General features: G+C 35.5%; 1 protein-coding gene across 1 annotated transcript; it reads right to left on the bottom strand.

The window, feature by feature from the left end:
- Positions 1 to 751: 751 nt before the first annotated feature.
- On the bottom strand, positions 752 to 4,284 carry LOC144553061 (desmethyl-deoxy-podophyllotoxin synthase-like). The gene is made up of 4 exons (XM_078301132.1): positions 3,930 to 4,284; positions 2,293 to 2,735; positions 1,723 to 1,900; positions 752 to 1,481 (listed from the first exon to the last, which is right to left on the bottom strand). Exons 1-4 carry the CDS (start codon positions 4,194 to 4,196, stop codon positions 867 to 869), a joined length of 1,503 nt encoding a protein of 500 aa, XP_078157258.1. The 5' UTR covers positions 4,197 to 4,284; the 3' UTR covers positions 752 to 866.
- Positions 4,285 to 15,432: the final 11,148 nt, after the last annotated feature.

Here is a 15,432-nt window from a genome sequence, read left to right on the forward strand (position 1 = left end):
GTTCAAATTTTGACAAAACAGATCTAGATTTAACAAAATAGAGATCTTCATCTTTAAAGTTCAAATGATCGATCCAAACAGTTCAACACGATCTCTATATTAAATGTGCTTGGACAACAAATTTTATATTTTAGAACTTTATTACTTTTTGTATATATATAGGTACAAAATTAATGTTTTTGAATGGTCTATATTCTAATTTTATATCTATCCAAAAAAAAATTAGTAAACAATTTCCATAAAATATAAATTTTGGTGTCCAATCATATTTTTAAAATATGAAAATCATGTCAAGTGATTCAGTCGACTGTTTAAATTTTGAGAACGAAAATAAGAATGTTGGAGCATAATTAGAACACAAAAGATGGAACATTTTAACCTTATCTATAATTTCTCCCGCCAAGTTCACATTTGACATATTTATTGTGAGGTCACATTTGGAACTCTCTCAAGTTATAAAAAAAAATGTAGTGAAATAATAAATGAAAATCTGTTTCAATAGAGAAAATAATTTTGGTCTCATTTGTTCTCCCTAATTTTTCTGGAAAGAGACAGCTGGTAAAACCTGATATCTATCTCTATCCCCTTGATAAGTATTGGCATCGGTTTATTGTGTTACGACTATATAATTAATGTATTTTTTTTTCACCTCAACTCTTCTCCTCAAAGATATATGGTTCATCTTCAACTTTATAAGAATAGTTCATCTTAGAAGGTATAATCATAAGCACATAATAGTTCAACTTTTTTAAATAGGCTTCTTTATTACACAAAAGACAATCATAATTGATTGGATATTAATTTAATTGATAATGCAAACTTAGAAGGTAATATATTGATAATATTAATAGATTGGATTTATTAATCTAAACATCAGGCAATGGAACACGCAACGTTGGTACCAAATACAGTGGCTCTTTTTTGGCAGCTACTATTCCAAAGGTCTCTGTCATGTCAACATCCTCCGGTTTCATCCCATCAGGTAGTTTCCAATCAAAGTGCAGCAACAGACTTGCCAAAGCCTCCTCCATCGCAGTCACACTGAATTTAAGTCCCGGACAAATCCTCCTCCCAGCACCAAACGGCAAAAATTCAAAATTCATCCCTTTAAAATCAATAGCATGCGTTTCAAACCTCTCCGGTTTGAATTCATCTGGATCGTTCCAGTAGTCGGGGTTTCTTCCCAGAGCCCATGCATTGATGGCTATGCGGGCCCCAGAGGGAATTGTGTAACCAAGCACCTGGCAACTCTCCTTGCATAGTCGTGGCACTACAAGAGGCGCGGGTGGGTGCATTCTCAGGGTTTCTTTGATGACTAATTGTATATAACTGGACGTATTCTCGTCAAAATTAGTATTATCACTTGCAGCTTGCCTTATCTCCGCTTGTGCCTTAGCCATTACCTCAGGATGCTTCATTAGTTCTGTCATGGCCCATGTAATTGTTATCCCTGATGTTTCAGTTCCCGCAATAAATACATCCTGAATAAAGAGTACCTCATCAGAGAGAACATTCAATTACTACTTCTTTCCACATCCTACATACACTCTAGCTAGTACATTACATATTTATTTAGTTGGGGTTGTTCGGCATAATGAGAGAATAGTTATACGTGGAAATGAGAATAAACTTTTATAATGCACCATTTCTTTCTTTTCTTGGGAGTTATTGGGGCTTTTTATTCCTTTCTATATTTATTACACAAGTTAATCAGGCACATACCAAGATAATAGCTTTTATGTTATCGATCGTGATAGGCACTTCCAAATCACCACGTTCCTTTACATTGATAAGGACATCGACGAAATCATACTCAATCTCCTGGTCTTCTCTTTTCTTTTGTTGTTGTTGATTCTTCAAATGCTCCTGTACAATCTCCTCCAGTACCAAATCCATTTTGCTACATGTATTAATAATAATAACATATGGGTCTCACTCAAACAGTAAAGGATAAGAACAAAAACAGGATGCATGATTGGAAAGTTGATTGCTATTGTAGCTTGGTTGTGTTAAATGTGTTCAAATAAATTTTTATTTGATTGAAATATTATTATTACGCATTTCTAGTAACTAAACTTTGGTTGTATTTAATTAATAAGTTGTAACTATGAATTTCACTGCGATACACTATATTATTACTACCATATTTTCATTGTGTTAAAAGCATAATAGCAACCGCCCATATAGTTACAATAAACGAATGACTTACAACCAAATAATTGAACATTGCAAAATGATTTAATGCAATCAAATTATGTGTATTGTCCGAACTTGTAAATGGTGTAGTGTTACCTATGAACTCTCGCAACTCTTCTTCTCATTTTCACATCCAACCAACTCAATGATGGGAAGAGATCAGATAGTTGGAACCCAGACAAAAGCTCCTGTATCTCCCTTAATATTTCTAAAAAAGTTCCTCTCATTTTACACTTTCCACTAAATGCTGCACGAATAATTATATCATTAAAAAGCTCATACGTCCTTGCAGTCAAATTGACTGGTGATTTACCAGCAACTAATGCGAAGCTCTTCAATAGGGAATTAATCTCTTCTTGCCGGATAGAGGAAAAAGATTTGACCCGTTTTGAAGTTAAGAGCTCACTGGTACAAATTCGACGCAGCTCGCGCCAGTAGGGGCCGTTTGAGAAGATAATATCCGCTGAACCATACATGAGAACCTTTACTGCACTATTTGGAGGGCGGTTTGCAAAGTTTGCATCCTGTGTATGCATCACCTATAAAGTGTGTATGCATCAATGTTAAAAGGTATAATTGATTTTGAGGACCACAAACTGTCGTAAATCATATATGAATATAAAGAAATAAAATAATTGTAATTAGCAGCAATCGTGTTAATTTTTTTACTATATATTAACCTTCTTAGACCTTATCTATACCTTGCATATCTACTTGGGATTATACAAATACAGAAACAATTGGAAGGCATTCCATAGATCCTGGAACAACTTTCCCAAGTTCGATTAATTTTTTTTTTGTTTGTTTGTTGACAATGAAGTTCGGTCGAATTTCAATACAAAGATTATTAGATATTTATCCTCAAAATATGTATAATTCAAATTACATGTTATAAGAGAGATTCTTGTCTGTTATGGGCCTGATTTGGCCTGTTCTCGAGCCGTATCGATTCATTATGTATGTAGAAGATTAAGATACATTGATTATACATTACATTATTCGAATATGTTATCTCCTCATCATATCATATGAGTAGAACTAGGGTGTTCTTAAGTTCACCAAACTACTTGGTGAACTCAAGTCTAAAATTCATCAAATTGGTTTCAAATGACGAATCCGAACCGTTGAAACCCGCCTACGTTACGAGTGATGCATCTACATGTGAAAGTTTTAAATATTCGAATTAATTTAGTTTGAAGTCAAGCGGTCAAAATTAGAAGGTAAATAAATTAATTTTAATGCATTCATTTTTTGAAAATACTTTAACCACTTGACTCTATGCAAAAAAAAAAAAAATTTTACATGTAAACGCATTACTAGTAGAATAGGCGGGTTTCAACTGTTTAAATTTGTCACTAAGGAACTTGGTGAACTTAAGAACACCCTAGTTCTACTCATATTTAAATCCAACAAGATGTTATACTAATTAGTTGGAAAACCTTCACATCATTTAACTTTTCTACTCTTATGTCCTGCATATCCAAGTCCCTATTTACATTGTACCTTTTAAAACCACAAATTTGCCAAGAGCAACAGCAGAGGCCCCAATTAACTCTACTGTCGACACATTGAACAAATCGTAGGACTTGCTAAAAGCCGAAAATGCCAGAGAGATCAAATTCCCTAAGGCAGCTTTTGCAGTGTAATCACGGATAGTCAACCATTATTCAAAACAAAACAAAAAAGGTACTTTAAAATTTTAGCATTAAACGATTGATCAGCTAGAAAGTTACCTCTTTTGCAGCTTCACGAGAAGTGAGGACGACAAGGTCAGTCTCGCCAGTACGAACGAGCATAATGGGTCCATGTAACCTTGTAAGATCGTGCAGGGCATGGTGCGGCAAACTACCTGCTAGGTGGTGTAAACTTCCGATAAAAGGCAGGGTTGGGGGACCTGGAGGGAGTTTAGATTTAGAATGTGTAGCTTGTTTCCGGAGGAATCGAAGGGAGAGCAAGAATAGTAGGAGAAGAGAAGTTAGAAAGTAGAGATGTAGTTCCATTTTTGTTGTTCTCGTTTGTATTGGGGATGATGACTAAAGTAAAGATTAATTAAGAATGTTTTAACATTGCTTTTGTATGCTTTTTTCATTGATATGTAAAGAGGAGGATACAAGGTACTTATAGACAAAGAAATGAGCTAAACTAGATCTAAACTGTAGTACACCAGTAACTATGCCCAAACTACAGTTAATATCTATGGTTAAGTTTGAATTCAGCGCTGGAAGAAGGAATAGAAATCAGTATTACTTCAGTTAAGCGCGCCAGTGATGCTGGTATAGAAGTTGACAAGTTGTATGGGTGCAGATGTTTTTTTTGATGGGTGCAGATGTTAACAGTTACTGTTTTAAACTTTTAATTATTGCAGATATGATGTGAGAGAATAAAATCAGTATGGGTGCAGATGTTAACAGTTACTGTTTTCATTATTGCAGATATGATGTGATAAGAAACATCTGGACCAAATTATCCATTCTCCGATAAGAAAACAATGGAGATTTCAGATCTTTAAAATTAGAAATTTATCTAAATTCTACCGGCATTAATTATAATAATAATTGATTATGTAATATAAAGCAGGAAGAGAAATTTCTACAAAACTTGCTATTTTATTCGATCACTACCCGCTTATACAAAAATTATCTTTTAAACAGTATCTTGCTGACAAAATTAATTTTAAATATATAACCCTACAAAGTTCCAATCATATTGTAATATTCTTGAATTAGAATATTATATTTGAAACAACACAACTATATTAATAAAATCATGCATGTGGTGTCGAAGGGGACACAATATCACTCTCAAACCATGTTGAACATGTGTTTCGCTGTTGCATATTGTTGCTTCTTGATAATACTACTAGTATCATACCCGTGCGTTGCAACGGGACATATTATAAGAAAAATATATATCAATGAAAATAATAATTATCTAAAATTAAGACACATGTTAATAGAAAATTCATATGATTCTGTATTTTTAATAAATCGTGAACTCTGATAACAATTTGATGATGTGATGATTCTTTATTTTTAAGTACCGATGATATCAAATAATAGATCGATTCGAATCAAATATCAAATATCATACAACAATTCAATATCGACATATAATGATATCAAAAAACATAAATAAAAAGTGTTATTGTGTGTATGTATAGGATATACACACACACACACACATATTATAAGAGAAATATATATTCACACACACATTCTAATATATATTCTTCTTTGTTTTCAATTTATATTTTTCTCCTTCTTTGTTTTCAATTTAGAATACACACACACACACATTGATATATTATTAGAAATATATTCTAAATTGCCCACAACAATATGTATAGAAGCAAAGAAAGAGAAATAAGGAAATAAAAAAAATGATTTTCATTGTGATCTATATAGAAACGAAGAAGAAGTAAGGAAACAAAGAAATAAAAAGATGGAAGGTGGAGTCTTCTTAATTAAAGAGGAAAAATATGGAAACAAAGAAATAAGAAAATGGATAAATATATCGCTAAATTTCATATTTGTTCAATTTTAATTGTAACGTATTGTGTGGCAGCACATGTGGTGAGTATGTTTTTAACTAAATTTAGACTTCTATACATAAATCATATGTATTTAATCAAAAGAAGACAAATTATGTAATTGGAGGGCTGAGCTCAAATCCGAAGTTTCATCTTTCAATCGTAGCCGTTGGCGGATCGGACACCCAACGTGCTTAATAATAGAATGGAGAAATGGAGATTTACTTTGTAAATTGAACATTATATTTGAAACCACACACAGGGGCGGATCTTAGTTCATACTGGAGGGTGCTAAGCTACCCTATGATTTCAAGAATTGCTTACCAAGTATATTAAACCTTCACTGAAAAAATATTTTTATATATATTAGCCTCCTTATATTAAAGTTCAGAAATCAAAACTGCTTATATTGCCTTTTCATTTCCATATACACGCTTCAGTTTCTGAATCATCATCAGCGATAACAAAAAAGGAAAAGTCATTGTTCTCTTGGAAAGATCAAACATAGAAGAAAATATAGAAAAAGAAAGTGTCCAATCAAATTGTAATTTATAATTCTTACTGTTGGCTTTTGAGAGCTCTCGACTTATCTATTTGACTAGATTTGCAAAACATAGATAAATTGTATTTAACAATTTTTTTAGTTGAGATGTGTGCAGGTTCATAAGATTTAGAAATACAACAAGACTGTTGAGGCTGTTGAGGCTATTTCCCTTATCCTTGAGATAACTGACTGCATCACTGCTCAAATGATGGCCAAGACTTCATAATCAATATCTACTCTTCACAAGCTTTCCGAAAAATGGTCATATGCCGAAATCGGACACTCGAACACCAAGATACGCTTGTTTGAAGAATACTGAAGTTCCAGAACAGTTGTTGACCATTATAACGGTCCAGGGACCATTATAACGGAATAAATACTGACCACACCTCATTAAATCGATTCACGAGGTTCAGACTTGAAGATGAGACAGAGACTTCTAGAGACGGACCGTTGCAACTCTACCCGGACCGTTGCAACACTAGAATTCTGTCAGCCTGCCACCTTTCGTATTTTGACCACCGTTTGGTCATACGAACTCTGATTTGAGTGAATCAAAAGTTAAAATTCTCAGGAGACCGAGATCTACAACTTCTATGTTTTTATTCTTGTTCAAAATATGAACGGATGGATCGGTATAACCCTTGGAAGACAGACATTAGATATAGAAACAAGAATAAACCTAGATTTGTTTATCTCCCTTTATGTAGAAGTCAAAGCTAGGTTTCTAGTGGTGCTCCAGCTGTCAAACATCTTCTTCTCAACTCAATTAGAGAGCTGCCTTGGTTGCTTGATCTTGGAACTTCAATATTCATTCAACAACCGAAAATCTTCTCCATACTAAATGATCTATTGTAAGAACTCGAGTGTGTTGCACTAAGGGGCACCTCTAATTGATCAAAAACTGAAATTAAATTGCAATTGAAAGTAAATAGATGAGTTTAGAGAAATTTGACACGCGGGATGATAACGGAGTTTGGCAAAACAAAGGCCTACGTCTCCGGGGCTTCGCAACCTTGTGTGGTGCACCTTTCTATTACCCAATACGAAAGGATTACAACTTGTGAACCGTTGAGCCCTTACACACCAAGCGGGAAGTCAAACGGCCAACTCAAAGAGATGAGAACAAGGTCTCGATTGTCTAGAACACAAGAGAAACACTCAATAGATCACTCTAACCTAATCTATATCAAGATTAGTGAAGTAGGTTTGAGGTTGCTTGAGGGATTTTGAAGTTTTAAGCTCTCACAACAATGGAGTAGGCTAAGCTCTCAGAAAATCGCTTTTAAAATGATTAGGGTCGGCTGAGATAATTTGGGAAGAGATCCCATCACTCTATTTATAGTGTCAGCTCAAAAATGAGCTGTTTGACATAAAACGTTACCAACGTTTTATAAAACGTTACAACGTTTAATTCAAATGCGATTTTAGGGTTTTAATTTTCTAACAGCTTAGTAAAACGTTACCAACATTTTATAAAACGTTACAACGTTTTAAGTTGTAAAAACTTGATCAAAATAGAAGTTATTTGAAGCTTAAATATACTTAAAACGTTACAACGTTTTATAAACATTACAACGTTTCTAGTTGGTACTGAACAGCTGTGCTTCAGTAGTTCTGTAGCTGTTAAACGTTACAACGTTTGTATAACGTTATGACGTTTGTAAAACGTCACAACGTTTGTATAACGTTATAACGCTGTAACATAGTTTCTTCTTTTGATCTGTTTATTGTTTCAAACCGATGTAAAACGTTACCAACGTTTTATCCCATTTTAATCAACCTCACACATACTTTACCAAGTTTCTGATTTTACAATTTGTATTCTTGATAAAAGTCTTCGTGATTTCTTCAGTCCAAGCATATTATACTGCAGTTCTTACTCTTCTTGGACCTACATGTTCTCAAAATAGAAGAAATCGTAAAATTCAATAATTGTATGTTTTTGCAAATTAGTCAAATAGACGTAAAATATTATTGTACGAACAACAATCTCCCCCTTTTGGCAATTTGCAAAAACATACAATGTGAGTAAGTGCATAAATCGAAAATTTTCAAAAATTAGTTAATCCAATTTTGATTTTGCATGTCAAGCCATTTGTACCAATTTCTCCCCCTTTTGGAAATCGACGAAAGGGTGAAAAATTAGCACTAATTAAAAGTGCTCCCCCTCAAATTATGCATTCCCCCTCAATTTAGCAATATAATAACGATAACTTTCAAACAAAATAAGATTGAGGGTGGTATCTAACATGCCAGATAGTTCAGTTTCAATTCACCACATCAAATTATGCATATCAATATGCATAAACCATTCATATAAAACATTTCAATTCATGCAATCCAAGCAATTCAATACAACTTGTCAAGGCTCCAAGATATCCAATTGGACATATTCAAACAATTTTGTAATTTTACAATATAGCCCCTAACAAGTTAGGAATTCATACACCACATTTAAAACATCTACATCTCATACATATCCACACCAAATTTCCAATAACGCAATTCAAGCAATTCATGCAATTCAACTAAATTAAACTAGTTCAAAGCAATACTTCAACAATTCAATAATTTAAACTAACAATTCAACAATTCAAGTTAAACATGCAACTAACAAACAATTCATGCAACTAAGCATATTAACCGAATTAGCAAGTTTTTAGTTTTTAAAATTGTCCGATCTACTCTTCATTCATGGGGTCGTTTGGTGCATCGGCCACATCTTCTTCTTCTTCACCTGCATTTTCAAGATTCTCTTCCTCATCTTCCAGATCTTCTTCCTCGACAAGATTCTCACGAGCTCGTGCCGGACTTCCCGAGAGACCATATTGCTTGACAAAGCGATTCGAGAGACTGGATTGTGCTTCATCAAGCATATTGAGAGCTCGAGCATGTGCTCGCAGTTGTTTCCTTATCTTCATTTGCCCCTTTTCCAGATTGTCGAACCTCATTTGCGTTGCTTGATGATTTTGTTGAATCTCAAGGCTTTGAGCATGCATTTGTTGGTATAACCACAACATTTGCGCTTCTTGACCTTGTGGAGGGACAAACGCACCCGCTTATGGCATGTATTGTGGTTGAGGGACAAACCTAGTTCCGTCGTAAGAATAAAAATATTAAAAAAAAATCTAGTTCCACTGTTTCTTCTCTGTAAATCAATAAACGAGAGAAGAAAGAAATTAAGAAATCGAATAGCGCGGCAGAGGCGCAGTGACTGAACTGGGTGAGGCAAGGCGGCAGACCACGGCCTCTCGATTGGACTGCCTTTGCGTCATTACCTAGGTTTTATCCTTCTATTACTTTCTTTTATTTTTTTAATTTAAAAAAATATTTCATAGAAAATATGCATCAGATAGAAAAAAAAAAAAAAAACCAAAAGAGAGAGGAAGAAACTAAAACCTAAAAACTAAAACCTCAAAAAGGTTCTATTCAAAATCTTTGAAAGAAAATTAAACCACAAAATGAATCTTTGGAAAACCAAGTTGAATATTAAGACCTCAAACTTTTCTCTCGCCCAAGCCCCGAAATCTTCAGGACCGACCCTGCTTCTTAGCAACAGTACTACTGAATGATTGAGAGGGGCTCATAATTCAAGATATAGATTATCCGTATATTGAATCGACTTAAATCTATTGGATAGACTTCGAACTATCAAACCGATTTAATGCATTTACATGTAAAAAAATATATATTTTTGAATTATTTTAGTATCAAGTCAAGCGGTCAAATGTGAGAGTTTTTAAGTCAATTTTTTGACCGCTTGACTTGATACTAAAATAATTCGAAAAAAAAATATTTTTTTACATGTAAATACATTAAACCACTTGACTTGATACTAAAATATTTTATAAAAAGTTCAAAAATTATAAATTTTGCATATAACCGCACAACTAATGAATTAGATTGGGTTAAACGGTTTGGATTCACCGTTTAAAATCGATTCGATAGGTTTTGAAATTGATGTTATATAGGCTGAAATGACACTGAATACTAGCGAGACTTCATATTATTTTGTAAAAAAAAAATTCTTCGCTTGAATTTATATCCTCTGCATTAATGCACCGTTTGAGTTTAATTAGATGCACACACTGTCTTACGTATTAGCACCAATCTTAAAGAGTTCAGTATTATTAAAACCAGCCGAATTTTTTATTAATAGAAAATAAATTATTAAAATATCGAGATTCAATACCGTTTGCAGTTATTTTCGAAAACTAAGAAGACCGGGTTGTGCAAACCCGTCCTAGCGGACGGACCAACTAAACCCGTCCAGTGTTAACCCCTAACGTTTGATTAGTAATCAAATTCATCCGATTAAAAAAAAAAATCGGGACGGGGATGTCAAGCCCGTCCGAGAAATCGCAAATAAAAAAAAAAAAAAAAAAAAAAAGGAAAACTCGGGACGGGGACATCAAGCCCGTCCGAGAAAAAAAGTCTAGCACCTGATGCAGTCACCTTTACCACATTGATCCGTGGGTTTTGTCTGCAAGGGAAGATGGATGATGCACTTCATCTCCTTGAAGAAATGCATAGAAAGGGGCTGATTGCCGATGAGGTTACTTATACATGTCTTATTGATGGCTATTGCAAACAAGGAAGGCTACAAGAAGCCTTTAATATGCACAATAAAATGCTCGAAATGGGTGTGCAGCCCAATGTGGTGACATACACTGCTCTGTCTGATGGGTTGTGCAAACAAGGTGAGCTGGACACGGCAAATGAGCTTTTGCATGAGATGTGCAGAAAGGGACTTGCATTAAACCTGTGCACCTATAACTCATTGATCAATGGATTTTGTAAATCTGGCAACCTAGGACAAGCGATGAAAACAATGGGGGACATGGAGATGGCAGGGATAAAACCTGATGTCTACACTTATACTACTGTAATAGATACTTATTGTAAATTTGGAGACGGGCTTGACGTCCCCGTCCTGAGTTTTCCTTTTTTTTTTCTTTTTTTTTTTGCGATTTCTCGGACGGGCTTGACGTCCCCGTCCGGAGTTTTCTTTTTTTTTTTCTTTTTTTTTTTTTTTGCGATTTCTCGGACGGGCTTGACATCCCCGTCCCGATTTTTTGTTTTTAATCGGATGAATTTGATTACTAATCAAACGTTAGGGGTTAACACCGGACGGGTTTAGTTGGTCCGTCCGCTAGGACGGGTTTGCACAACCCGGTCTTCTTAGTTTTCGAAAATAACTGCAAACGGTAGTATTGAATCTCGATATTTTAATAATTTATTTTCTATTAATAAAAAATTTGGTTAAAACCAGACCGGACTAGTGTATTAAAGGCTTAAAGCTAATGTTGGATAACAAAATTCTCACGCAAGAGAGGTACTCACCCATATATAGGGGATTCTCGGTCCAAATAGGTTGTCATTTATGCTCAACGGATCTGATAGAAATTAACAAGGGACCACATAATGTGAGAATGTGTGTATGCATTGAGGTTTTGGTTGGGGTTAATGACGCAATATAATTTTACAGCTAACGGGGGGAGGAATTACTCTCGGTTTGGACTCAGCCAGGATTGCAAGCCCAAGGAGACAAAGTGCGCTGGAGTATGGTTTGGGCAGCAGAGGCGTGGGGCTGTGAAAAGAGAAAAATAGGAGATTGTTTTCACATAAACACAAGACCGTATTTCGTCTTATTACAGACACCATGACAGAGATAGACCATTGGAGCACGAGCATTTAGAATGAACGAACAAATGAATTTTGGTCCATAGAGAACAACATTTTGTTGACTTGGTGATATAAGCACCAGATTGTATAGGTAGACTGAGGGTGCTTAATTTGTTTGTAATAAATATAGTATATATTGTAAATATAAATTTTATTAATCAATATATCCGTTGTCGGCACCGACAACCATAAAAAAAAATATTAAATTAACAATTATTGAATGATTAGAGGTCGCAATCATTGCTAAAAAGATCTATGCTTGATTTCATTATTGGGATTGAGAGGTCAATTTCTGTCACTTCGTCTTCCACTTCTCAAATTAATACTCCTACAAATTAGGTTTTGATGTTAATTGTTTATATGAAGCTCTTATCTTTGCTGCTTTCATTTCTTCAAACCTTTTCTATCTTTTTCTCTGATTAATATATAGTAGAATTAATAGAGTAATTATTAGAAGTTAAAGATTAGTAAATTAATAAAAACAGTTATGGTGGTAAAAATTTACTGTAGTAATTTAAAAATTCCCTCAAATCATGAATATTTATGTTGTTTTATTGCTAATATGTTTAATAATTATTTTAAAAGAATCTGCAATTGAATCGGTTGATCCACTAGTTCGACAATAAACTCTTGACCCGAGGCTTTAGGATCGAGTCCGATCCAGTTCTAATAACATTGACAAGTGCGGACTAAATTGTCTGAATTTTGATCGAACAGTGGAGCTAAACTTAAACCAGTTTGAGCATTAAAATAGTACGTCCGCAGTAGGTCAAAGAAAGTTCAAATATTCTTGGCAGGGGAGGATTCAGGATTTTCGTTAAGAGGGGGCAAAAATATAGCGAATCGGATTTAAATAGTTAATTGAGTTCAAAACCATTAACTAATCGGATACTATATAAAAAAATAATAATGTTTTAACTTATAATATTCAATGCTCTGACTTATAATTTATGATGCTCTAACTTATAATTTTAATTATCAATTATAATTTAAAAATTATTTTAATTTTAACCCTCAATTTAACTCGAAATATAAATCAGAATTCTAGAGAGGAGCAAAGTCGGTTGGAACCGATAGATAACCATTAAAATTCAAAATCCAAAAGAAGATCGACTGCCCCCGGTATATACTGGGTTGGCCCCTGATTCATGGGACTAGAGGCTAAATCGCTAAAGAATTCAACAGTTAAAGCTTGTTAATTCGTGTGGGTTTTTTCATGCAGACTATGAATAATTCAGGAAGCTAATAGTTGATATGTTTAAAACAATTGGGTAGTGATTCAGACATAAACGACAAAACTGGGTGAAAATAATTTATATGAGTGGGTCTCATGAAAATATTTGTAAAAAAAATTTAAGATTGATTTTTTTCGAAAGGCATGATAGTTTATAAAATTCCCCGACAAACTACTGATGTATTCAAAATTAAAAATTACTAAATTTGGTACAAACCAACCCAAAAATTATAAAATAATATCAGTCTCTGTTCCGTAGAAAATAAGATTAGTAGTTCGAATACACTTCTTTGAATTTTAAATTAAAAAATTAATAAAAACAAAAAAAGACAAAAACTGTACAGATTTGTGACGTTAAAACTGTAACTACTGAACCCTCCTTAAGTGAATATATGCCATTCATTTAGAATCATTGTATATTGTGCACATGCAGCCAAAAGTTTCTTTCTGGAAATCAATACACATGTTTTTTACTAAAACAAATATACAAATGTTTTTCTTTCTTTTTTAATTTGCAAAAGAAAAAAAAAAATATACAGATGTTTTTATCAGTTTTTTTGGTAAAAAAACCCGAACTCATATATAAAGTATATTACAACTGCAGTATTAATAGCAGAATGTATCCACAGAACATAAACCTGGTGTGTGCCTAAATTGTATACCAGGTGTATCAGTGAATCTGTTGAGATTTAATGTATGTTTATTGCATTAATAGAAGTTATAGGGTCCTTTTGGTAAGAAAGAAGTTATAAGATAGAATAGGGTTACGGATGTAATTCGTGATGCCTATAAAGGCCCAAATGAACCAAGAAATCAATACATTTTTTTTGTCATTTTTCTATTTGGTATCAAGAGCTAGGGTTTTCTGGCCGTTTTTTTCTTTTTCGCGAGTTACTGTAGCGCTACAGTACTCCGCCCAACACAGATCCGATCCATCAGATCCAAGGCAGAAGGAGCTCCGCCCATTTCCGGTAGGGTCGCCTGGCCCCGCTGAGCACTGGCTGAGCTCCGCCTGGCCCGCTGACCTCCGCCCTGGCCGGCACAGATCAGATCTGATCAGCTCCGCCCCGCCAGTTTTGCCACAGATCTACCGGTGATGACCTAGCTCCGCCTCAATAGAGCACAGCACAGCAACAGCTCCGTTTTTCACCCAGCAGATTCGTTTTTTTTCTCTTTCACAGATCTGTTTTTTTTTTTTGTTGTTTGTTTGTTTTGTCCAAACCAGCCACTTTCTCTCCTTCTTCTAGCCCGAACTAAGGGACGTTGGATTTTTGTTGAGTGATTTGGCCGGCGTGGGGGGCCTATACCCCACGATACCCGAGTAGGGGGGTTTGATCGGGTTTGAGCTCGAATCTTGATGTGGTAGATCAAGATCGGGTCAAAAGGGGGAGATGATTTAGATCCGTCTTGAGGTGCAAGATTGGATCTTTACGTGTGTTTGAGAATGTCAGGAGATGGTACGGGAGGTACGGGATTGGAGTGTCTGGGGAAGATCGATCCTGAGGTTTTGAAGGTCTTGGTTGGGCTCATACAGGGAGCTAGTGCCTCGACCAAGCCTGCTATCTCAGCACCTGCTCAGGTGCCGGTCAAGCTAGATCTTCATAATGTGGAGCTGAAACTTGATGGATCAGCCACGTATTTGAGCTGGTCGCGTCGGGTTAAGAGGGCTCTATCAGGAAGGAATCTAGAGGGGTATTTGACAGGTGAGAAAGGGGAACCGGCGAAGGACTCGGTTGAGCACAATGAGTGGAAGACTACTCATAGCCTGTTGCATACCTGGCTTCTGAACTCGATGGTCGCGTCTATCGCTGTCACGGTGGATGGCATAGAGGCCGTGAGTGATGTTTGGGGGAAGCTGCAGAGGATCTATGCAGGAGCCGACAACAACTTGAGAGTGTTCCAGATTGAGCGGGAGATAGAGGCAGTGGCACAGAGAGAGAGATCGATCCAAGAGTATGCCGCAGATCTGGAGCGACTGTGGGCAGACTATGATCATTTCTCACCACCCGCGTGCTGCAAGGACCCTGAGTGCAAGAAAGGAGATGATAGAGTCCAGAGGAGGACTATGCACTTTATGAGGGGGTTGAACCCGGCATTTGAGCCAAGGTGTGCGGTGCTACTAGCTCAGCCGAAGATTCCCTCGCTGGATGAGGCGATCTCGGCTATGATACAGGAGGAGAGCCGAATGGGACTACAAGCTGGGGCAGGAGGACTTTCACAGGTGAAGTCAGCTCTAGCAGT

Source organism: Carex rostrata, chromosome 4, assembly GCF_964058835.1.
Source record: "Carex rostrata chromosome 4, lpCarRost1.2, whole genome shotgun sequence".
Lineage (NCBI taxonomy): Eukaryota > Viridiplantae > Streptophyta > Magnoliopsida > Poales > Cyperaceae > Carex > Carex rostrata.

What these genes read in the sequence shown, in the direction of transcription:
- LOC144553061 (XM_078301132.1), bottom strand. Translation starts at nt 4,196, where the DNA reads ATGGAACTACATCTCTACTTTCTAACTTCTCTTCTCCTACTATTCTTG. An exon ending in CTCGTGAAGCTGCAAAAGAG is followed by an intron (nt 2,736 to 3,929) that starts GTAACTTTCTAG and finishes CACACTTTATAG; the next exon opens with GTGATGCATACACAGGATGC. An exon ending in AGAGTTGCGAGAGTTCATAG is followed by an intron (nt 1,901 to 2,292) that starts GTAACACTACAC and finishes TAATACATGTAG; the next exon opens with CAAAATGGATTTGGTACTGG.